Here is a 22,932-nt window from a genome sequence, read left to right as displayed (position 1 = left end):
TTTTGTTGTTGTTTTTCTTAATTCTGACAGAGTATTGCCATGTCTTTCTGGGTGGCCTGTAACTGACTACGTAGACCAGGCTGGACACTAGCTCACAGAGATCTGCCTGCCTCTGCCTCCCAAGTGTTGAGATGGATTAAAGGCATGCTCCACCAAACCACACTCCGATGAGGGCTGAACTTTTTTTTTTTTAAATTCCATTATTTATTTATTTACTTACATATGCACACATGGAGGTCAGAGGATAGAAAATTTGACAATCAGTTTTCTTTTTTCTTTTTTAGCACATGGGTTCCTAGGGATGGAATTCAGGTCCTCAGGCTTGGTGTCCTTCTCTGTGCCTTCTTCCTGAGCCAGGTCCTGCCTATTCTATCCTTCCAGCACTTGGGAGGCAAAGGCAGGTGTGTTTCTGTAAGGTGGAAGTCAGCCAGTGCTATGTAGTGAGACCATGTTTTAAGCAAACACATAAAAAAAAAAATTGAAACTACATACACCTCCTTAGGGCACCTCTCTGATTTCCAAGCTGCCAGGATACTTCAAACCCAGCTCTGGACACTTAGAAACTGATTCTTGTGCCAGTTCATGGGCCAGCAAAAAAAAGTACGCTTACTCCCTTTGTACTTCTTGACTACTGTGGATCAATACAAATCAGATGGAGGGGGGCTCTCAGTGGATGATATCCCCGGACATCCAAGTCAAAACCCAGGCTGCTTTTTCCTGACCCCTGCCTCATCCTCCCGTCTTCCCTACTTCATCATTACAGTCTCCCGAGAATCCTGTGACCTGTCCATAGCTCAGGATCCCTACAACCACAGCCCTGTTGGTGCAGGCTCTGACAAAAATGGCTGCTTCCAAATCTAGGTCTGATGGGACTACAGTACGTTTAGTGCCAAGTGAGTGCTGCCCAGCCCCCCAGGCCTACCAAGAGTGGAAAGTATTGGTTTTTGTTGCTAGTAGACCAGAAAGATCTTGAACTCAGAGTTAGGCCTGCCTCTGCCTCCTTGGTGCTAGGATTAAAGGCATGGGCTACTACACGTGGCTGAGAGTGTCAAGTCTTTTATTATTATTATTTATTTTATGTATACGAGTGTTTTGCCTGTATGTAGTCTGTAGTCTGTGTTCTGTGTGTGTACCTGATGTTTGTGGAGACCAGAAGAGGGTGTCAAATCCCTTGGGACTGGAGATACAGACAGTTGTGATCTGACATGGGGGTGCTGAGACTTGAATCCAGGTGCCGGGGAAGAACCAGTGTTCTAAACTTCTGAGCCATCTCTCCAACCCGAGTGTCAGATCTTAAGGGGGCAGTTTGGACTCTCGTCTTCTGCTTCTCAAGTCAGATTAGGTGAATGAACAGTATCTTGTTGGTTTTTGTTTGTTGGTTTTTGTTTTGTTTTTTTGAGACAGAGTTTCTCTGTGCAACAGCCCTGGATCTCCTGGTACTCCCTTTGTAGACCAGGTTGACCTCGAATTTAGAAAGACGAGACAGCCTCTGCCTCCAGAGTGTTGGGATTAATGTGTGCCACCACACCCAATGTATTTTGTTTTTTGAAAGAGTCTCACTATACAGACCAGGCTAGCCTTGAACTCATAGAGATCTGCCACCCTAGTGTCTGGCATTAGCAAACAATCTCATTGTTAGTTCTCTGCTCTGGGCCTCTGTTCTCCCCTAGACCTGGAGGCCCCTTATGTGCCTTTTTCCCTAGCCCATTCCTGCCCATTCTCTCAGACCCACCTTTCTGCAGGAGCCTGTTGCCCTGACTTTCAGACCCTAACTGGACACATGCTTCATTTTACAGTGACCACTACCAGGCCCTATTGCTTTAGTTTGAAACTGTCACCAATCAAAACATACATTGGCTGGCTAGTGGTGGCTCATGCCTTTAATCCCAGCACTCGGGAGGCAGAGGTAGGCAGATCTCTGTGAGTTCGAGGCCAGCCTGTATACAGAGCTAGTTCCAGGACAGCCAGGGCTACCCTGAAAAATCTTGTCTCCAAAAACCAAACCAAAACAAGCCAAAATACAAAAACAATCCCCCAAACAAAAACCATATATTGTTATAAGTTTTACAGTGGGAAGAGGACAGATAATATGTTATTACATGTCTGCATTCAAATGTCAGGATGCTAATAGATGGGGGAGATATCCACTGTCTTTTGCTTTAATTGAAGTTCCATGGTTCATCTCTTTCTTGTATGAACATGTATGTTACAAGCATGTGTGCATGTACATGTGGATATGAGTGCATGTTATGCTCAAGTGTGTTTTTGTGGAGACCTGGTCAACCTTAGATATTATTTTCAGGAGTCATCTGTATGCTTATCTATCTATCTATCTATCTATCTATCTATCTATCTATCTATCCATCTATCTATCTATCTATTGGCTTTACAAGACAGGGTTTCTCTTAGCTTTGGAGCCTGTCCTGGCTGGCCTCGAACTCACAGAGATCCACCTGTCCCTGCCTCCTAAGTGCTGAGATTAAACGTGTGTGCCATCAACATCCAGCTTATTTTTAATTTTTAACAGGCAGTGGTGGAACATGCCTTTAATACCAGCTCTAGGAAGGCAGAAGCAGATGGATCTCTGTATTCAAGGCCAGTCTGATCTATAGAGCAAGTTCCAGGATAATGAAGGCTACATAGAGAAACCCTGCCTTGAAAAAAACAAGCAAAAAAAATAAATGCATGTATATAATGCATGTATATAATTTATGTCTGAGTGTGGGTTTGTGTACATGAGTGCAGGTGCCTGGAGAATAAAGGAGAGGGTGTTGGATCCAACAAATATGGAGTTGCGGGAGGTTGTAAGATACCTGCTGTGGGTACTGGAAACTGAACTCTGAGTCCTCTGTAAGAGCAGTATATTCTTCTAACCCTTAACTACTGAGCCATCTCTCCAACCACCTAATTCATTTACTTTGAGACAGGGTCTCATATGGGGCATGCCAATTAGGCTAGTTTGGGTAGTTAGCAAGCCTCATAAGTCTCCCTGTCTCCACCACCCAGTGCTGGGACCACAAGCGTGTGTTACTATGACAGGCTTTCTCTCTCTCTCTCTCTCTCTCTCTCTCTCTCTCTCTCTCTCTCTTCCTCTCTCTCTCTTTCTCTCTTCTCTCTCTCTTTTTCAAAATAGGGCTTGCCTGCGTGATAGTGCTGGCTGTCCTGGAACTAGCTCTTGTTGACCAGGCTGGCCTCAAACTTACAGAGATCCGCCTGCCTCTGCCTCCTGAGTGCTGGGTTTAAAGGCGTGCACCACCACCACCTGACTGTGACAAGCTTTTTATGTGGGTATGAGGGATTGAAGTAAGATTCCCACACTTGTGCAGCAGGTACTTTGCCGACTAAGTCATCTCTTTGTGTCCCTGGTTCATCCCTTGTCCCCCAATGTTCATTTCAGGACCAGACTCAGACAGGCGTCAGTGTTTGATGAATGAATGGATCAGTGACTGCCCTCTTGGAACATGTGAAGTTTGAAGCAAAACAGGACTAGATGCTCCAGCAGGACAAGATGCCTGTGACCTTCTCCCAAGCCCTACCTTGACTCTCTGGACCTTGACCTGTAAGAAAACCCCACCCTGACCTGGGTTTGCTGGAACAGCTCCTATTAAAAAAAAAAAAATGCCTGAAGAACTTGTCAGACCAGAGTCTGAGCGTGGGTTTGGAAATGTCAGCCATCCCTTCCTTTCACTACCTGGAAACCAGATGGGCCATCCCACCCACTGCCCCACCCACTGCCCCACCCACTGCCCCCACCCACTGCCCAAGCCGTGGGGCCTTCCCAGAGCTTCGAGAGCCGGTGTCCGAGACCTTACTCGAAGATTCCTGAGAACTGATATGGCAGTTTTAGGAGATCCAGAACCAGAAGACTGTAAGGAGGCCGGGCTTGGTAAGGCTGGTTTTGAGATGGTGCTGCCCTCTGGTGGTGTTTGGAAGGTCGATTGTAATCTTGACCTTTCAGGCCAATTTCAATCCTTCTGGGAACCTTTGTCAGGCATCCAGATCACGCTGGATTGAGCCAGGATGCTGGCAGGGCAGAGGGGAGGGAAACACCATTTCTGCTCAGCTAGACACAATGCTGCTCCAATCACCACTGGGTGATTGTGAGTGTTGACATCAGCCCACACTGCTCTGCTCCCACCTCCCCATAAAGCCTCCATTTCCAAAACCTCACAAATTTTCTTCAATTCCTTGCTTCTTTCCTTTACCTATCCCTGATCCCCATACACACACCAGCCATCACCTATGCGCCTGGCCTCTTTTCAGGCTTCCTGGCTCTCTACTGCAGCTCCACTGACTGAATTAGCCTCCACCTTGACTGTCCTAGGGCCTAGGATGATGCCTGCCCTCTTACCTGTGAGACCTCTGCATCTCTCAACTTGGCACCCTCCACTCTTCCACTCTCCAGCCTCTGTCACATGAGGAACTCTGTTAGATTGTCCACTTCCCCAGCCTAAACTGGCCTGGCCCCTGCTCCTCCCACATGGTAGGCTCTTGCTCAACCTAATGTTTCCTGGGCTGAGACCTTTATGCTCAAAGGGCAAAGGGCTCTGGGGTACTGTTACAGTGTTTCACCCCTCAGGCTGGCCTTGAACGTGAGACAATCTTCCTGTTTCTGCTTCCTCAGAGATGGGAAACAATTACTACCTCTACACTTCCCTAGTGCAGGGAATAGAATTTAGGGCCTTTCAGGGCTGGAGAGAGGGTTCAGTGGTTAAGAGCGCCGCTGCTGTCTTCTAGAGCACCTGGGTTTGACCCCCAGCACCCACAGGCAATTCACAACTTCCTGTAACTCCAGTTCCATCTTCTGACCTCCACAGGCACCAGACACTCACATGGCGCACATACATACTGTGGGCAAAACAAACATACACATGAAATGACATGAAATAAAATAAAAACAAATTAATAAAGAAGGAATTTAGGACCTTTCACATGTAAGGCAGTGCCCTAGCACTGAGAACTAGTTTGTTTGTTTTACAATGTATGTGTGTGTGTGGAGAGAGACAGAGAAAGTTTCTCTTTGTAACAGCCCTGGCTATCCTGGAACTCACTTTGTAGACCAGCCTGGTCTCAAGCTCACAGAGATCCGCCTGCCTCTGCCTCCCAAGTGCTGGGATTAAAGTTGTGCAATACCACTACCCGACTTTTTCTTTTCCGTTTTTTAAAGAGGCTCTCATTAGCCTGGTCTACAGAGCGAGTGCCAGGACAGGCTTCAAAGCTACACAGAGAAACCCTGTCTCGAAAAAATAAAAAACAAAACAATAAGAAGGCCTCACTATGTCATGTCGCTGTCTGACCTGAAACTTACTATGAAGCAGGTTTGTCTTGAATTCACAGAGTCCCCTCCTTCTGCCTCCCGAGTAGTGCTTGGATGAAAGGCATGCTACTACTGGGGATGTCAGTTTGACACACAAACTAGAGGGGACCTTAATTGACTTTATATGATCTGGCTGGGAGGCAATTTTTAGTGGTTGAAAGGGGAGGGCCCAGCCCACTGTGGGTATGGCCATGGTTGTTCTGGGTTCTGTAAGAAAGCAGGCTGGGCAAGCCATGAGATACAAACCAAAAACAGGACCCCTCCATAGCCTCGACATCAGTTCCTGCCTCCAGGACTCTGCCCTGTTTGAGCTCCTGTCCTGACTTCTTCCAATGATGAACAGCGCTGTGAAGTGTGAGTCAAATAAACCCTTGCCTCCCCAGCTTGCTTTTGGTCGTGGTGTTTTGTCACAGCAATAGAAACCAAAAGACATGTGGCATAAAAATTTTGTTTGCGGGGGCTGGAGAGATGGTTCAGAGGTTAAGAGCACTGGCTGATCTACCAGAGGTCCTGAATTCAATTCCCAGCAACCACATAGTGGCTCACAACCATCTGTAATGAGATCTTGTGCCCTCTTCTGGCCTGCAGGTAAACATGCAGGCAGAACACTGTATACATAATAAATAAAATCTTTAAAAAAAATTTGTTTTTGAGAGAGGGTCTTATCATATACCCTTGGCTGGCTTGGAGCTTGTTATATAGACCAAGGTGGTCTTGGATGTTCATCAATTCTCCTGCCTCAGCCTCCAAAGTAACTGAGTTCCAGACATGAGCCACCATATTCTACTCTTTATTTGTTTCTCTATGTAACAGCTGTGACTGTCCTGGGACCCACTATGCAGGCTGACCTTGAACTCAAAGAAATCCACCTGCCTCTGCCTCCTGAGTGCTGGGATTAAAGGCATGTTCCACCACCACCTGGCTACCATACTTTTCTTTTTGTATTGTATTGTATTGCATTGTTGTTATTATATATGTGTGCATGATGAGCTTGTGTGGGGTGTATGTGCCATAACGCGAGTGAAGGTGAGCAGAGAACTTTGCAAGGTTTATTCTCTCCTTCCCCACTTCCATGGGTTCCAGGTACCTAATTTAGGTCCCCAATCTGGCGGACGCTATTTGTTTGTATAGTTAAGGTTAGTCTCAAACTCAAGATCCTCCTTTCTCAGGCGACGCAGGTTCTTAGCTCCTTTGTGGATTTTCACAACCCTCTTCCGAGGAGTAGAACATTCCCTTGGGACCCTAAAAGTCACGCAGTCCACTACAATCTGCCTGGACACCAAGACCTTCCGGACTTGGGCTACACCCCTAGTTTTGACGTCAGACCTGCCCTAGTTTTGGTCCCGCCCAGCCCCGCCCTCCCAGGTCCAACGCGCATGCGTTCCTGCACTCGAAAGCCAATCTAGCTGGGTAGTGTTCGTGGCAGTGCCTTCTATAACTGAACACTGGCAACTGGCTTGTGAATGTTCGATTTACCGTCTCTTAGCCCTATCGCTGGTGTTTGGTGTGGTATTGTGGTGCGACGGAAGTTGGATCTGAGAGCTATCTTCTACTAACTCCGTCCAGTGCCTTCGTCAAGTTGCTTATCCTTTCCTAATCGGCAATAGTGATCCTTTCCTAATCGGCAATAGTGAACTGAGATGATGTGGGAAGCTCTGGGGTAGGGTAGAATCTAGCCTGCCGACTCTGTCGCCAGTTGGAGTCTTTGGTGTCACTTGTTCTCTAGGCATCTCTAAATTTAGTCTTTTCTCTCATTTTCTCTTTTGCCCTCTACTTGTTACTTTTCCTTTTCTGGATCTCTCAGGGTGCATTACTGTGGTCCAGCATCCTCCTGAATCACTGGAGTCAGCTGCTGGAAATCACGCTCTCTCAGCCTCTGGAGAGGGATCGACAGGACAGGGCGAGGCAGGTGACTGGATCAGAACCTGGACAGGGTCAAGCCTAGAGCTCTCTGACTTCCATCTTGGCCTGGACGCCTATTTCTGTGACCTGGAAATATGTACCCTACGTGGAAGAGGTAGGGCTCTACATCCAGTGGGTATGAAGCATAAGTTGCAGCCTGTACCTAAGTCACACTCAGCAAAGTTGGCATGGAGGGAATTGGAATCTCCCTCACCTCCCAAAGTATTACATCATTTGAAGGGCCCTATGCAAATAAAATAGTAAGCCTCTAGGCTAGAGAGATGGCTCATTGGTTAAAAGTATCTACAGCACAATCATGGGGCACTAAGTTCAGATTCCAGTAACAAGCCAAGCTGCCTGTAACGCCAGCTCCAAGGGATATGATGTTCTCTCTTCTGGCTCTAGAACACAAACACCTTCCAGTTGAACACATACATACACACACATATGTATTTCCAAATAGTAGACTCTAGGCTGGAGAGATGACTCAGTGCTATCTCTGAGAGCATCTTTAAGAGCACATACTGCTCTTACTGAGCAGTTAGATTTCTAGCATCCAAATTCAACAGCTCACAGCCTCCCAACTTCAGCTCCTGGAGAGCCAATGCTTTCTCCTGACCTCTGAGGGCGCCGCACTCGAGAACAAACAAAAATCAGGTATTGGGGATATGGCTCAGCAGTTAAGAGCATTGACTACTCTTCCTGAAGACCTGGGTTTAATTTCTAGCATCCATGTGGTGGCTCACAATCTGTAACTCCAGTTTCAGGGATCTGCTTATTTTTTGGCCTCCATGGACACTAGGAATGCATATGGTACACAGACATACATGCAGGCAACACACACTAGCCAGTTATAGCGGTGCACAACCTTAATTCCAATACTTGGGAGGTAGAGTTTGAGGCCAGCCTGTTTTACATATGAGTTCTCAAGACAGCCAGGGCTACAGAGAACTTTGTCTCCAAAAATAAAACAGAACAAAAACCCAATAAAAAAATTCAAAAACATTTTGAGACAGGGTTTCTCTGTGTAGCCCTGTCTTGGAACTTGCTCTATAGACAAGATTTGCCTTGAATTTACAGAGATCTGCCTGTCTCTGCCTCCTGAGTGTTGAGATTAAAGGTGTGCACCAACACTACCTGGCTAAAATGAAAACTTCCATGATTTTTCATTAAATTATGTGTATCTGCATGTGAATGAATGTAGTTGCCCTCAGAGGCATCAGATGCCCTGGAACCAGGAGTTACAGATAGTTGTGAGCTGCCTGAAATGCTAATGGGGAACTGAAAGGGTCCAGTACTTGCTGGAAGAGCAGCAAGTACTCTTAACCACCATGCTGTCTCTAATCTCCAAATGAATACAACTAAGCTTGTAATCCCACCTATTTAGAAGGCCAAGACAGAAGGATCACAAATTCAAGAACTAACCTGGACTACTGTGATGAGTTCAAGGCCTGAACAACTTAAGTGAGACCATCTCAAAATCAATATAAAAACAGGGGATGTGGCTAGCCTAGTACGTACAAAAACCTGATTTGAACACTCATCCTGCCCCAGTACCATAGAAGTTTAAAAAAGCCTTTACCCACTGAGACATCTTCACAGGTCCCAGTCTCTGTTGTACTAACCAAGTCACTTTGGACAAATTATTTACATGTCCAGTTTCTCAATTTTCAAAAAAAAAATGTCATGTGTATTGTGCTTTTGCCTGCATGTATGTCTGTATGAAGGTTTTGGACACCCTGGAACTGGAGTTACAGTTGTGTGGCTGCTGGAAACTGAACCTGGATCCTCTGGAAGAACAGCCAGCACTCTTAACCACTAAGCCATCTCCCCAGCCCCCATTTCCTATCTTTAAAACAGGACAGAGGATTATCATACTATATATAAAGTATTTGTGGTCTTGGATGTCCATTGATCCTCCTGCCTCAATCTCTGAAGTAACCAGGTTCAAGACATGAGTCACTGTATCTTTATTTTCCCTTTTCTGTTCTGAAACAGGGTCTCTGTGTAGCCTTTGCTATCTGGGAACCCACTCTGTAGACGAGGCTAGCCTTGAGCTCAGAGATCTGCCTGCCTCTGCCTCCTTAGTGCTTGGACTAAAGGCACGAGTCACCACTGCTTGGTCACTTGCTTTTTCAACATTCTTTAAAAATGCATGTATGTGGCTGTGTGCAGGCCTTAGTCTATATGTGGAGGTAGAGTACAAGATGCAGGAGTCAGTTCTCCGCACGGGCTCCAGGGATTGAAAGCATCTCAGCTGCAGGTGCCTTCACCTGGGACAATCATTGAAATGTTCTTGCTATTGAGTTGGAGATGGAGTTGGACTAGCAGTGTTCTCAACCTTTCCAATGCTGTGACTCTTTTTAAATACAGTCCTCATGTTGTGACCCCCAACTATAAAACTGCTTTTGTTGCTATTTTGTAACTCTAATTTTGCTAGTTATAAATTGTAATGTAAATATTTTCGAATGATCTTAGGTGACCCCTGTGGGGTTGTCTGAAACAACCAAAGGAATCATAGCCCATAGGTTAAGATCCTCTGAACTAGAGGCTATTGCTGAGGTCCTAGAACAGTGGTAGCAAGGATGAGGTGATAACTAGACAAGCCTTAGCTATCAGTTCAGGGCAGTAGAATCCAACCCTCCTGAGCCAGTGATGATTTCTGGCAGCAGGCAGTGTTTGTCTAGAGGTGAGAACTAGTTCTCAATTTACTAAGCAACAGATCTGATTATATGGCTAAGTTAGATAATAGGGGTAAATGCCAATCACAGCCCATCTGGAGGCTTCAGGCTGGCACTAAGATTAAGCAGGGGCTTAGTCTGTAGTTTTAGTCATGTGGAGGTTGGTCTTGGTTATTGGGGCTAAAAGATGAGAAATGCCCAAGTTGTTCCCAGGCACTGTTCCAATACTGCCTGTTTAACCTCAGCACATATCTTATTTGTTACTTATCCATTCATTAGAGCCAGGCAGTGGTGGCTCATGCCTTTAATCCCAGCACTCAGGAGGCAGAGGCTGGTAGATCTCTGAATTTGAGGCCAGCCTGGTCTACAGATTTAGTTCCAGGACAGCCAGAGTGGTTTTACAAAGAAATCCTCTCACCCGTCCAAGTTTGCTTTGAGCTGGAGAGATGGCTCAGTGGGTAAAGGCACTTGCCTCAAAGCCTGACAACCCAGAGTCCTGGAACCCACACGGTGACAAAAAATTCCTTCAAGCTGTCCTCTGACCTCCACATGCATTCCATGGTATATGCATATGCTTGCAATCACACACAAAAAGTTTTAAGTTTTCCTCAATGAAGAAAGTACTGCTTTTTGATTTTAAGAAAGCTAGTTAAGTACAGACCTTTGCCAGTGCCACAGCTGTTTCTGTCCAGAGTGGAGGGGCCAGCACTCTATGGCCTTGGCTGGACACGTCTGTATGACCTTCTGACTCATACTTTCAGATATTCACATACACCAAAGGAGAAAGGGGTTAGTTTTTGTTTTTAAAGTCTTTTTATTTAAAAACAAAAACAAAAAAGAAAACCAAATCAAAATATTTCTCATTGGAGGCTATTTCTTTCTTTTTTTGTCTTTTAAAAATTTTATTACACAAATATCTCCCACTCCCAAGTGTCAGAAGAAAGACATCGTTGCTCTTTCTAAAACCAAGTGGGGAACTTTTAGAAAACAAAGCCCAACTAGCTTCCTTCCTTCCCTGACCCAAAATAATGCCAATGTGTCAGCTGGTAGCTAAGACTCGTTCCCTTAATGCTTACATTTAATTTAAAAATCTTAGCACAACATTGGAGATTGACTCTAAATAAGCAACAAAAAAATATATATTTACAATATTTCTCCCCCCAAAAAACAAACCCTTTAAACATAGTGACTTTAGGAGTTTTATTTATTGAGCAGTTATTTTTTAATCACCAAGTGATTTTATATTATATATATATAGTTATATATATATATATAATTTTCTTCCTTTCCTTTGTGGTTTTTTTGCCCCAGTATGTGGAAAGATGAAGGCAGAGGTCTGATCCTACAGTCTGAAGAGGCCAGGCTCTGGCAAGACCACAGCTAAGAGTAGATGCAGGACTATGAACGTACATGTTCTTGCCCCCAGAGACACTTCTCTCCTTTGCAAGGACCATCCCTCACCTCTAAAAGCCATTCTCCCTCATAGTTCTAAAGAAAAGAAAGACCCAACAAGGGCATCAGTCCATCTGCCGCCATCCTGAGCTCCCTTTTCAGCTGACGAATTTCTGTGTGGTAAAACATTTGCTTTTTCCAAACCTAAATGCAAAGACCAAAACCCCAGACAAGCCATCAGCTTAGAAATTTCTGTGGATGAACTGTCCCAAAGGTCAGAGGCACTCTCCCGGCACAATCCCTGCTCTGAAGGGGTCTCTCCACCTCCCCTTTTATAAAAAGACGACAAACAAAACTTAGTAATTTTAGTATTTTCCACAGGAGCAACCAAAAAGAAAAAAAAAAAAGAAAAAAAAGAGGCAGGAAGCTTCTAATTATAGGTCATTAATAATATTAATAAGGTTTTGCTCAACACCCAGGGTTCTTTACAGAAGTTCCCCTAATTGAGGCACTCTGGAATAAGTCACTGGCGTTTCCTCAACGTTTCAGCCCCAGAATCCTGGGTCCTGAAGACCAATGGAATGGCAGAGGGTCATGGAGGCAGACTGCTGTTTTTTAGGTGCAGCCAAGAGAATCAGCAGATCGGAAGAAACAATGCCACCCCTTGACAGAACCCAGTTTTCCTGGAAAAATATCTGGTTAATACCAGGGTCAAAGCTCGGCTAAGTGGCAAAGGTGGGGGAGGTGCTTCTGCCTCTATTGCTTTGGCAGTGGCAAGGGTGCAGTTAGCATCTCTCATTGGGCGGTTCATACTTCAGACTCATGGTGCCCGGGCTCTGTCCCCTCCTGATGGAGTTTAGGAAAGCCTGAGGCTGGATTACAGGAAATAGGGTGGGAAGGGGTATGGCTAGGGGAAGAGAAGGGGGGGTAAGGCTGTGCTATCAATCTCCTACAGATGGGGAGCAGAGTGCAAATTTGCATGTATCACTGATAAACTCTGGCCACAGGCCTCTGCTGAGGATCTCCTCACACTCTAAAAATTGACCCAGAATAATTCCGACCATTTTTTCTTTTTTTTCTTTTTTAAAGTGCAAAAAGCTCTCTGCTGCCCTAGAGAGAGGATCTTTGGACAGGCCGTTCAATGCAAAGTAAAAGGGGGCAGCTGATGGGGCTTGGAAAAGGGTGGTGGAGTGGGAGACACCATGCTCCCCTCCTTCCCTGCACACACGTGCAGCACACTCAGCCAGACACACAGAGGCACATGCACACACACTTCCAAGGCTGCAGGCAGAGGGCAGGAAACTGGCTTCCAATCAGGACTCCCCTTAAAAGGCACCAGGTCAGTGAGCTGCTAGGCTGTACACAGGCCTGGTCTCAGAAGGCTATGCTAAACCAGAGGCCTACCTGGCCTGGAGGCAGGTGGGGACTTAACCAGTCCTCTGTTCCCCAAACCTGAGGAAACAGGCTGCTCCTTCTGAGGACACGCATTCTAGGAAAGTCCTGTTCAGGTGGGAAAGAGGACAAGGGCAGTTGGGGGAAGGCTTTGGGAGTGGGGAAGGGAGATGATGCCTGTCTTAGAATATGCCTGGGTGGCAATGAAATGGAGCATCTCTGGGGGTACAGTTCCAGCTCCTTGGAAGAGCTTTTAATAACCCCAGTAAGTGCAACAATAAACTCAGAGACTAGTGGGAAAGTTTAAGGGGTGGTGGCAGAATGGGGACTATATTATGTGAATGAGCATGAGTGTTGGACAGCATCAAGCCCAGGGAAAAGAAAAAGGGCTAGCACAGACATGGAACAAAGCTTCAGACACCTCACAGCACCATTGAGACCTGCCAGGCCTGGTGTTCCTAGGGCTGTTGGCCCCTCCTGCAAAAGCTGGGAGAGTATAACGGAGGAGAGACACGCAACGGACACCACGAGGAGAACTTGGCCAGAGAGACAAGGCCACCTTTCTCCCTGGAGTTTGCTCAGACCTCCCTCCCTAGAGTTTGCTCAGAACCAGGTACTGCTGGGGGACCATGGATGAGAAGGAAGGGCTCTTGGCCCAGTGCAGGTGAAAATGCACAAATTCCCCCAAACTGAGAGTCCAGCTTCTCAGCTGGCAGACGAGCAAGCAAGCAGGCACTGGGACAGCACAGCCTGTGCTTTCTCCTTGATCGACCTCTCCTCTCTTTTCCTTGGGAGAAAGAGGAGCAAGCAAGTGACCTTGGTGTTCACTATCCTCTCTGCCCCACCTGTGGGAGAAGGGCTCAGAGAAAAGAGAGCAGAGAGGGAGTGTGTCATTGGCCTCAGAACCTGCGCAGGGAGAGACTCTCCTTGGTGGGAAGGCAGGGGAAGATTTTCCTGTTCATTCCGGGCTGAGCATGTCTTAGCTAATCTTCTGTATCAGTTTCTCATCAGACAGGCAGTAGAGGCTGTTGATGGACAAGTCTGAGATGAAGTGCTCACAGGCTTTTCTGGTGATCTGTTTGCATCCTCGAAGGTCAATCAAGGTGACATTAGCAATTCGCCTTAGGAAGAACAGGGTCTGGTCTGTCAATTTATTGCAACCTGTTCAAGAGAAGAAAGATCACAAACACGCAGTGGCAGATGCCCATCTCTGCCATTCAGTTCTACTTTTCTCCAAAATGCTAAATCAAGAGACCACAGGTGCCATAAGCACCGTGGCTCTTGCTGCCTTCCCACAACCACCACGGGCGAGTGAGCAGCATAGGGCCATTGGCTAACCAGACTACAGTTGAATGGCAGCCATACATGCAGGCATTTGAGTTTTATTACCTGCCTTTGAGATCTTTTGGTTAAAAAGGAACAGAAGTCTCTTGTTCTCCTGCAGATATAAACGTTTTGTTGTTGTTTTGAGACAGGGCTTCTCTGTGTAGGTCTAGCCTAGCTGTCCTGGAACTCACTCTGTAGACCAAGCTGACTTCAAATTCAGAGATTTGCCTGCCTTGTCTCTCAAGAGCATGTACCATCAGCACCTGGCCAAGATGTACATTCTCAAAATTTATTATTTATTTTTCTGAGTCAAGGTCTCATTATGTAAACCTTGATGTCCTCAAACTCAAGAAATTTACCCTCCTCTGCTTCCCAAATACTGGGATTGAAGGTGTGTGCCACTATGCCCAGCTGTTTTTGTGTGTATGCCAATGTGTGTGTAGGCACTCAAAGACTAGAAGGTGTCAGATCCTCAGAAGCTAGAGTTACAAGTGGCTGTGAACCACGTGACATGGGGACCACTGAGGCACCTCTCTATCCCCATGCAGATGTGAATCAATAAGGAAACACGGTTTAGTTCAGAAAGCAAAGAAACCACCTAATATACCAAGCATAAAGACCACAGCATACCTGCCATATTAAGCTCTGTGAGGGAGTATCGAGTGGAAGACCCGACAGCAGTGAGTAGGTTGGAGGACTGATCTGTAAGGTGGCTGCAGTGACTGAGGTCGAGTCTAGACAATAGGGGCATGTGGCGAATGATGAGTCGGAGAGTGGCATCAGTGATGTCAAGGCCTGCCAGCCGGAAGTCAGTCATGTTCCGGAGCTTGCTTCGATTGTCCTGACCTGCACAGGCAAGAAAAGAATTTTATGCCAGGTGGAAGTGGCACACACCTTTAATCCCAACACTCGGGAGGCAGACACAAGTAGATCTTTGTGAGTGCAAGGCCAGCCTGATCTACAGCACGAGTTCCAGGACAGGCTCCAAAAACCTACAGGGAAATTCTGTCTCAAAAATCAAACCAAACCAAACCAAAATCTTAGATCAAAACTTTTAATTCTCTACCAAAGCCCCAGGTAGTAGCTGCTATATGCTTGCTAGGACCCCCTTGATAGGGTTAAACAGAACTGCCACACTTAACCCTTCCCATAGGGAGTAAACAATGTTTCTAGAAAACAATGTTAAGTTTTCTATCTTCTCAGTGTCAGATTGTATGCCCCACTTCCAAGGTGATGTGTGGAATAGGCCTATGCTATACATACAGTCCAGCATACAAAGAACTTCAATTTCCTACTCTGACCCAGAAGCTTTACAAGACTTTCTCAGGTTTTTACTCTCTGGGTCTGAACTAAATGCATAGAATGAACTGCCTCCTGTTTGTGGGAGTTATTTGCTTGAATATAACTTCTGTATTTTTGCCTTAGTTTCAAGGTCTGTCCAAAAAGAAAGCTACACCAAGACAGACAAAGACAGTCAGGCAGATCCAGATCATACCTGGTTTATCTGTGGGTGGAGTCAGCAAGTCCCGAATTTGAGGGTCTTTAATTCCTACTGCCCACCGAAGATCAAGGGTCCTGAGAAGGGGGCAGCTGGAGCTGCTGAGGGCAGAGACTGCAGACCAGGAACAGCCTGCTAGGAGGAGGTCTTTCAGTCCTGCAACAAATGGAAACAGACACACAACATATTCTACATTTAGAGAATTCAAAGTCTCAGTTACCAGCTGTTCTGGGCAAAAGAAATGGATCTCTAGTCTTAAAGGAAAGAAGGACTATGTTATAGCTCTAGTAACCAAGTGTAAAGATTGCCATGGTGTCTAGGCCTCCAAGTTACAGCTTTTACTTTGGTGTTAAAATGAACTGATGGAAAACTGGGTGGTGGTGGTGCGTGTCTTTAATCCCAGCAGAGGCAGGAGGATCTCTGAGTTCCAGGACAGCCAGGATTACACAGAAAAACCTTGTCTTGAAGGAAAAAAAAAACAAAAAACAAACACAAAACAAAACAACCAATAATTGCTAGAGCAAGGTGTGGTAGCACACTTTTAATCCCAGCACTTAGAAGGCATAGGCAGACTGATCTCTGTTGAGTTCTTTAGTTTAAGAACACAAAGTGAGACCATCTCAAAATAAAACAAACAAATGAACAAACAAACAAACTCAATTGCTAGAGTGGAGTGGGTTTAGGGAGATGGCTAAGTACTTACCAGAATTCATATCCCCAGAAACCACATAAATGCCAGGTAGACATGACAGTCTGCTAGTAATTACAGCATTGAAAAGAGACAGGATCTCCACAAACTGTATATCAAAAACTAGCTACATCACATGCAAGCTGTAGGGTGTGACTGACAGATCCTGCCTCAAGTGGGAGAGTGATTCAAGGTTCCTGGTATCAACTTCTAATGTACATGTACACATGAATGCATACCCACCCACATCCATATACAAGGAAAGTAAACACTCAACTGCTTAGTTTCTATTGGAGCAACAGATGCTGTGTGGCTTCTGTCCTTCTGTGATCTCAAAATGCTGAAGGGTTAACAAGAGGCTGATGGAGGCAAAATCAGAGCCATGTTTCTTCTTCTATGCTCAGGAAATGTGCCGGGCTGGCAGCAGCAACCCAATCATTCTCTGCATCTAGTGCAGTCACCAATCCAGCAATGCCTTAGAGACTGGCAGGCTCAGTGGCGATGGGTAAGGCTATCTCTTGCTTTTCGGAAAGATAGCCACAGCACAGGACTGCTGCCTCAGCCTCAAAACTACATTGCATTAGTTTAAAGCAGTAGTGACGATGGCCTAATATCCCCTCTGCTGGTCCTTTGCTCACCTACCTGGCAGCCTATTGACCAGCCACGTCAGCTGCTTTTTGGAGATGTTAGTCCAACTAAGGTCGAGGCTTACTGGCTGGCGCTTGATGATGCCACTGAGAGCTTGGGGTACGATGGCCTTACACCTACTCAAGTCAATTTTTGTCCAAAGTCGTTTATCACAGCACCTGTAAGAGGGAAGAGAATTTAACCAACTTGATATTCCTCTCAAAGGCACTCTCTAGAAGGCTTCTAGTGAAGGCAGAATACCTGAAGGCCATTCTTCTACCTTCTATAGAAAACCAAGAATCACTCATTTTGTGCCACAGAATCAGGTAAAAACTGCCTTGCTTTTTATAACTAGACATCTTGCAAATCAAGGTTAAGCTAGTCCCGCAATAGTATACTGTGTTCCCTTCTTTTGTACTAAAACAGTATGACTTTTGTTGAAAGATGTGCAGGAACATTTAATCAATTAAAAAAATACTTTTATTTTTAAAAATAATTTATTTAAATTTATTTTACGTGCATTGCTGTGAAGGTATCAGATCCCCTGAAACTCAAGTTACAGACAGTTGTGAGCTGCCATTGTGGGTGCTGGGAACTAAACCTGGGTCCTCTGGAAGAGCAGTGAACCGCTGAACCATTTCTCCACCCCCCCCAAATACTTTAAATTTCTTAATTTTTTACTGCTTAGAATGCCCTGGCTTGCTTCTTTCCCTTGTCACTTACAGCTGAGGGAGATCAAGGATGCTACTGAGCAACACTACATTGCATCTTGCTTTGAGCCTACTACTGTCTTGGGCCAAATAAGGCTATCAGTCTAGACAGATCTCTTCCATACTCAGGCATATGCTTCCCTGCTACCTTGACACCTAGCCAGACCAGTCTCAAACTGAAAGGCAGAGGCCTTTCTACTGCAGTCTACATGGTACCATACCATGCAGGCTTCTATTTAATGTTACAGTCCTTGCTTTTGAGTTTAGCCTGCCTGGTAGGGCACAAGATTAATATGTAATAGGAGCCTTACATGCCTTGGCCTGAAAACCAAGGAGTAGAGTCTGGCAGGCCCGCTTACTGGACAAAAAGAAATTAACAGAATATGGGTAGATCATACATTAATTCGAATTCAAGAAATAGCTTTGTATTGGCCAAGTTATTAAACTGACAAAATCTCACTGATAGCACACCAAATATCAATGATAGGAGTCTTTAAATAAATATGCAACATGCCAGAACACACTGCTAGACCTATCCCAGAGGCTCTGATTCAACAGGCTTGGGAATCTGTTTTCCTCCCCCAGACTACCTCTTTTTTGCTTCTGTCTCCTGAATGCTGGGATTACATGTATATACTATCGCACTCTAAAAAGCTCTCAGATATATGCTTGGTCAGAACACCGAATTTGGGAACAACAGTAATAGAAGAGTGTGACCAAAATAAAAAATATACACCCATATGGAAAGCCTCACAATGTCCCACAGCAATTTAATCAATCATTAGCTCTAGGGATTGTCCCCACTAAGGGTCTTTCCAACTGGAGACAGGGCCATTAGGAAGGATAATTAAGTATCAGCTTCAGAACTGGGTTCTGCTTGTTGAAGGAATAAAAATTCAAGTTTGGGGGAATATTTAAACTGGAAGCTGAACTTAGAGGTGGACACACTAACGAATACCAAACTGGAAGATTTGAGCACCTTCAAATTCATTCTGGAAAGTCTGTCCATTCCTCCTGGTGCAATCCTGTCATTAAACACTGGACCACTACCTAGCATGTCATACTCTCAAGCAGCACATGGTAAGTTAGGGGAGGGAAGACAGGCTTACAACCTCTAAGATCCTACATTTTAGAACAAGCAACAAATCTACCCCTTATCAGTTTGCCTTTCCCAGCAGAGAGAGAGAAGGAAACAGGGTCAAATTCCACTAACATCTACAGGTACAATGGTCCCTTTACTAATACAGAAGACCTGCCACCTACTCCCCTGCCCCTATTCCTGACCCCCTGTATCCCTGCTCACCATTTATACCACGTCTTGCACACTCGCATACATTCACAAAGTTCTCTGCGGCTGAGGTAGCGGAAGACAGACATCCAGACCTCCCGCTGCATCCAGCTTTCGTCTCCATCCTGAGCCCAACTGCCCCGGCCATTCAGCCTGGCTGCACCCCCCTCCTCTGCACTGTCATCTTCCTCCTCCTCCTCTTCCTCCTCCTCTCCCCCTAGCCCCTCCTCATCCCCATGCTGGGGGTTTCGGGCTCGGCAGTGCTGCATCAGCACACGGGGGTTTGGGCGAAGGTTGGCAGAGGAAGCTGTGATGGCCTGCAGCTTGGGCACAATGGAAGTCCCGTGGAGCTCTTTGGTGGGCCTCTGTAGCGTGACAGTGAGGTACGATCCCCGGATCTTGGCTTTCTCAACTTCAGACAGCTCCTTTTTGCCGCTGGGATTGTTCTCCTTTTCCCGTACCATGGTGCGCTCTGTGGCTTGCAGTCGCAGCAACTGCCGCCGTTTGAAGCGCTCATCACGGCTGGCACTGTGGTGGTCACTGGGGCCAGCCCCAGGGGATGACCGAGTCACCACACCCCGAGGAGAAACAGGGTCATGGATGAGCTGCAGCATGGAAGTAGGTGAGTGAGGCGGGGGTGTTAGGGGTTCCTCGCAGCTCCTCAGGGGCCGTAGGACTTTGGCTTGCACAGCTTCTTCATCACTCTCTTCTATTTTCCGCTTCTGTAAAATGCCCAGAAAAGAAATACCAGTGCTTCCTTTTTTCTAAACCTTCTAAAGGAACAAGAAGAACCTGAGAGAAGCCAGGTCACTGTTGCCTAAGGGAGCCATTTCCTCAGAGCCTGTGATACAGCCTACCAAGATCAGCAACTGAACTCATTCTCAGGCCATAGAATGCTGATTTCAGAACACAAAATCCTTATATGGTCACTTGGGAAACAGATCTGTGAGAAAAGGTTTGTGTCAAGCACAGAAAACTAAAATGTAGAACACAAGGTTTCTTGATTCTCTACCCTACCTTATTCATTGCATCTCAATTTTTGGATATATCTTCGGGTAAAAAACTATTTTAGCATTACAATTCTACCTTTGTGTAACTTTGTCTCTAATTTAGCTCTTTCACAATCAAGTCATACATCCATGTTGATAAGAGAAAAATTGCTCATCTAACCATGGGCAAAGAAGTACCAGACTTCACTGCATCTCAGCTGTCAACTCTACAGCACCTCAATTCAGTTGTCCATGAGGAACCCTGCCACTGCAGAGATCTGCCTATGATTATGGTGAAGAATCCCACAAGGCCAAGATGTCATGCTGTAGTACCTTGTGTTTTCCAGATGCCTGTCCGTTCCTACAATCATGGTTCCTATCATGGCTATGCTGTGACAAAAATCAGTCAACATATGTCATTAAATACCCGATTAATAAATTGGATTTTCCATAAGGAGACACTAATTCGCCAGCAAAAGTCCTGGTCTATATTCCTTTTGCTCTTTACATTCTTGGTCACTAGGAGAGGAAATGACTACCTTTGTTCTGGAGGTATTTTTCACAGCATATTAAAATGCAATAGAAACAGCATTTACCACTCTCAACTGCTGCACTAGTGAAGACAAATTCAAAAGCTACTAGTTCAAGAACATGGAATGAGAACTTTAGGAGTAGTCAGCTCCACAAACCCTCACTCTTAAAAAATATTTCAACTAGCCTGGCATGATATATACATCTTTAATTTCAGCACTGGAGAGGCAGATGGATCTCTGTGAGTTCAAAGCCAGCCTGATCTACATAGTTGAGTTCCAGGCCAGCAAAGGTTATACAGTGAAACCTTGTCTCAACATACCAAATCAAGAAAAAAAATACTGACTAAAATTTCAACTGCCTGAGCCCAAGAAGAAGAAATAAAAAGACAAGCAATTTCCTTCATGCTTCTTCCTCATGCCTGTGCAGGGTCCTTGAAGAACTGACAGTAGCAGTCATCACCTGCTGTCTGTGCCCTCAACAGGTCCAGCCTTGCCAGTATGAATAACCAGAGTCCTTTTGGCCCTATGATGTTACTGGTGACCATTAGGGCAACAACCTTAGCTGCCCTGGGCTAAGATCATGAAGCTAGCTCCATTCTCTCTAGTGGAGTGGCTTTGGAATTGCTTCTGAAGTGCATGGTTGGGCGCATGGGTCAGGTAAGAACAAAGAAGTAAAGATGGGGGGGGGGGAGGGGGAGAAGTAAACCTGTCTAACCGGAAACTCTAGTGTATGAATCCAGTATGTAACAGCACCCACCACAGGCCAGCCTGCCTCTTCCACTAGTTACATTCCTCAGGACAAAGTTGCACACCTAATTCTCCGACTCAATAACCCAGGGATGGTTCCTGCCTTTCTAGTACCCTACAGAATAAAAAGGACATCAGGAATCCCTACTGGAACAGTACCTAGTAATAAAAAAAGCAAAAACTAAAACAAAAAACCGCAAGAACACTAGCAAACCCCCAAAACCAAAACAAAATAAAAACACAAACCAAAACAAAAAACAAACAAAAAATGGAAAAACCAAACCAAACCAAACCCAAAACAAAACAAAACCCCCCAAAAATAAACAGGAAAAAAAGAAATCTTGAATCAGAGAAAGCCCATGCTATTGTAAAGTCCAGCAAGTGTACAGCAACCTACCAGACTCAACATTTCCTTTACCTGGGCTTTCTCCGAGCTGTCTTCCTGGTAACACTTTGGACACTCCCAGCAATTTGGCAATTCCTCGTTAAGTAACCCCTCTCCATCCATCTACAGGCATATAGAGATGTTAAAAGAAAGTTAGTCTCCTCTGCCATCTACTATTTCTAAACATACTGGTCTACATGGGAATCAAGACTGAGAGCTACTAAGCAACAAACTATACTAACACCCACTGCCAGTCACTGGTACACTGATTCTAGGCTCCCTGCAGAGATTTTTCAGGGACTGGAACAGTTTAGAGTTAAATTTCCTCTCCTAAACATCTCATATCAATGGCACCAGACCTGACCTTGCTATCTGTGCAAGCTAATGACTACGGAGATTCAGAGATCAATAGCTTAGTCTCTGTGACTCAGGGTTTTCCATTGTAAAATGTAGATACAATGCATCAACTTAATTGTTTGAGATATAATAAAATAAATCTTGGTTTGTGGTAAGAACTAAATTCAAAATGTTCATGGCTGGATATGGTGGCATTTGCCCATAATTTCAGCAATTGGGAGGGAGAGGCAGAGGCAGGGTGATCTCAGAAAACACAAGGTCAGCCTAATCTACAAAGTAAACACTGACCAAATAGAACTACACAGGGAGGGTGTTGCAAAACAAAAAGAAAGCTATTCAGAGGTGCTCGGTACTCAACTCTCTATTAACGATTTGTCACAGGGAGGTACTTCTTTACCAATTCTTTTCTTTTTTTCTCCCATGCCCTCTTGAGGTAAGAGTCTCTACAGTAGTATAGTAGCTCAGGCTACCTTAAGTTTAGAATATTTCTGCCTGAACCTACCAAGTACAGGGATTGTAGGCATGTGCCACTTACATCTAGCTTTTATCAATTCAACACACACATTTTTCTTTTCTTTCTTTTTTTTTTTTTTTCAAGACAGGGTTTCTCTGTGTAGCCCTGGCTATCCTGGAACTCACAAGGTTCCACCTGCCTCTGCCTCCCGAGGGCTGGAATTAAAGGTGTAAGCCACCACCAACAAGCTATTTTTCACATTTTAATCTTTCTGAAATTGTGCAGATGACTATCACTGACAATGCCTCATAATCACCAGGTGGAAGTCCTTAATTGTTGATACTTTCTGTCAAAGCCAAAGTACCAGTACCCATGCATATCCATCCACCCACCCACTTATCCACCCACCCAATTTTGAGATGACCCCAAATTCATAGGCTAAAGACATTTCTTCACCTCAGAGTAACTGAGACTATAGGTGTATGTTACCACACTAGTTACTCATAAACATGAGACCTACATTTGATAGATACAATTTCACAGACTTGTCATAAAGATTTAAGAAAAAAAAATTCATGTAAAGCATGCCCATGCCTTCTCTTCTTTGGCTACATATCAGAATCACCTGGGGCACTCTGGGAATAGA

General features: G+C 45.2%; 1 protein-coding gene and 1 long non-coding RNA gene across 2 annotated transcripts in view; one reads left to right on the top strand and one right to left on the bottom strand.

Annotated features, from left to right (window-relative positions):
• Nucleotides 1-3,768: 3,768 nt before the first annotated feature.
• On the top strand, nucleotides 3,769-9,373 carry LOC146893536 (uncharacterized). The gene is made up of 3 exons (XR_015003162.2): nucleotides 3,769-3,886; nucleotides 7,122-7,334; nucleotides 8,947-9,373. It is a non-coding gene; the product is annotated as an uncharacterized LOC146893536 (long non-coding RNA).
• Nucleotides 9,374-10,690: 1,317 nt separating this feature from the next.
• Kdm2a (lysine demethylase 2A) overlaps nucleotides 10,691-22,932 on the bottom strand; it is a 77,042-nt gene continuing 64,800 nt past the window's right edge. The window contains exons 16-21 of the mRNA XM_048458193.3: nucleotides 21,509-21,598; nucleotides 18,837-19,543; nucleotides 16,839-17,002; nucleotides 15,506-15,664; nucleotides 14,641-14,856; nucleotides 10,691-13,845 (exon numbers count right to left, since the gene is read on the bottom strand). Coding sequence (XP_048314150.1) covers nucleotides 13,664-13,845; nucleotides 14,641-14,856; nucleotides 15,506-15,664; nucleotides 16,839-17,002; nucleotides 18,837-19,543; nucleotides 21,509-21,598 — 1,518 coding nt within the window. The 3' untranslated portion in view covers nucleotides 10,691-13,663. The remainder of the gene's footprint in view (nucleotides 13,846-14,640; nucleotides 14,857-15,505; nucleotides 15,665-16,838; nucleotides 17,003-18,836; nucleotides 19,544-21,508; nucleotides 21,599-22,932) is intronic.

This window comes from Myodes glareolus, chromosome 7, assembly GCF_982192425.1.
Source record: "Myodes glareolus chromosome 7, mMyoGla1.1, whole genome shotgun sequence".
Lineage (NCBI taxonomy): Eukaryota > Metazoa > Chordata > Mammalia > Rodentia > Cricetidae > Myodes > Myodes glareolus.
The sequence above is the reverse complement of the archived record's forward strand: the minus strand, read 5'-3'. Positions and strand labels throughout refer to the sequence as shown.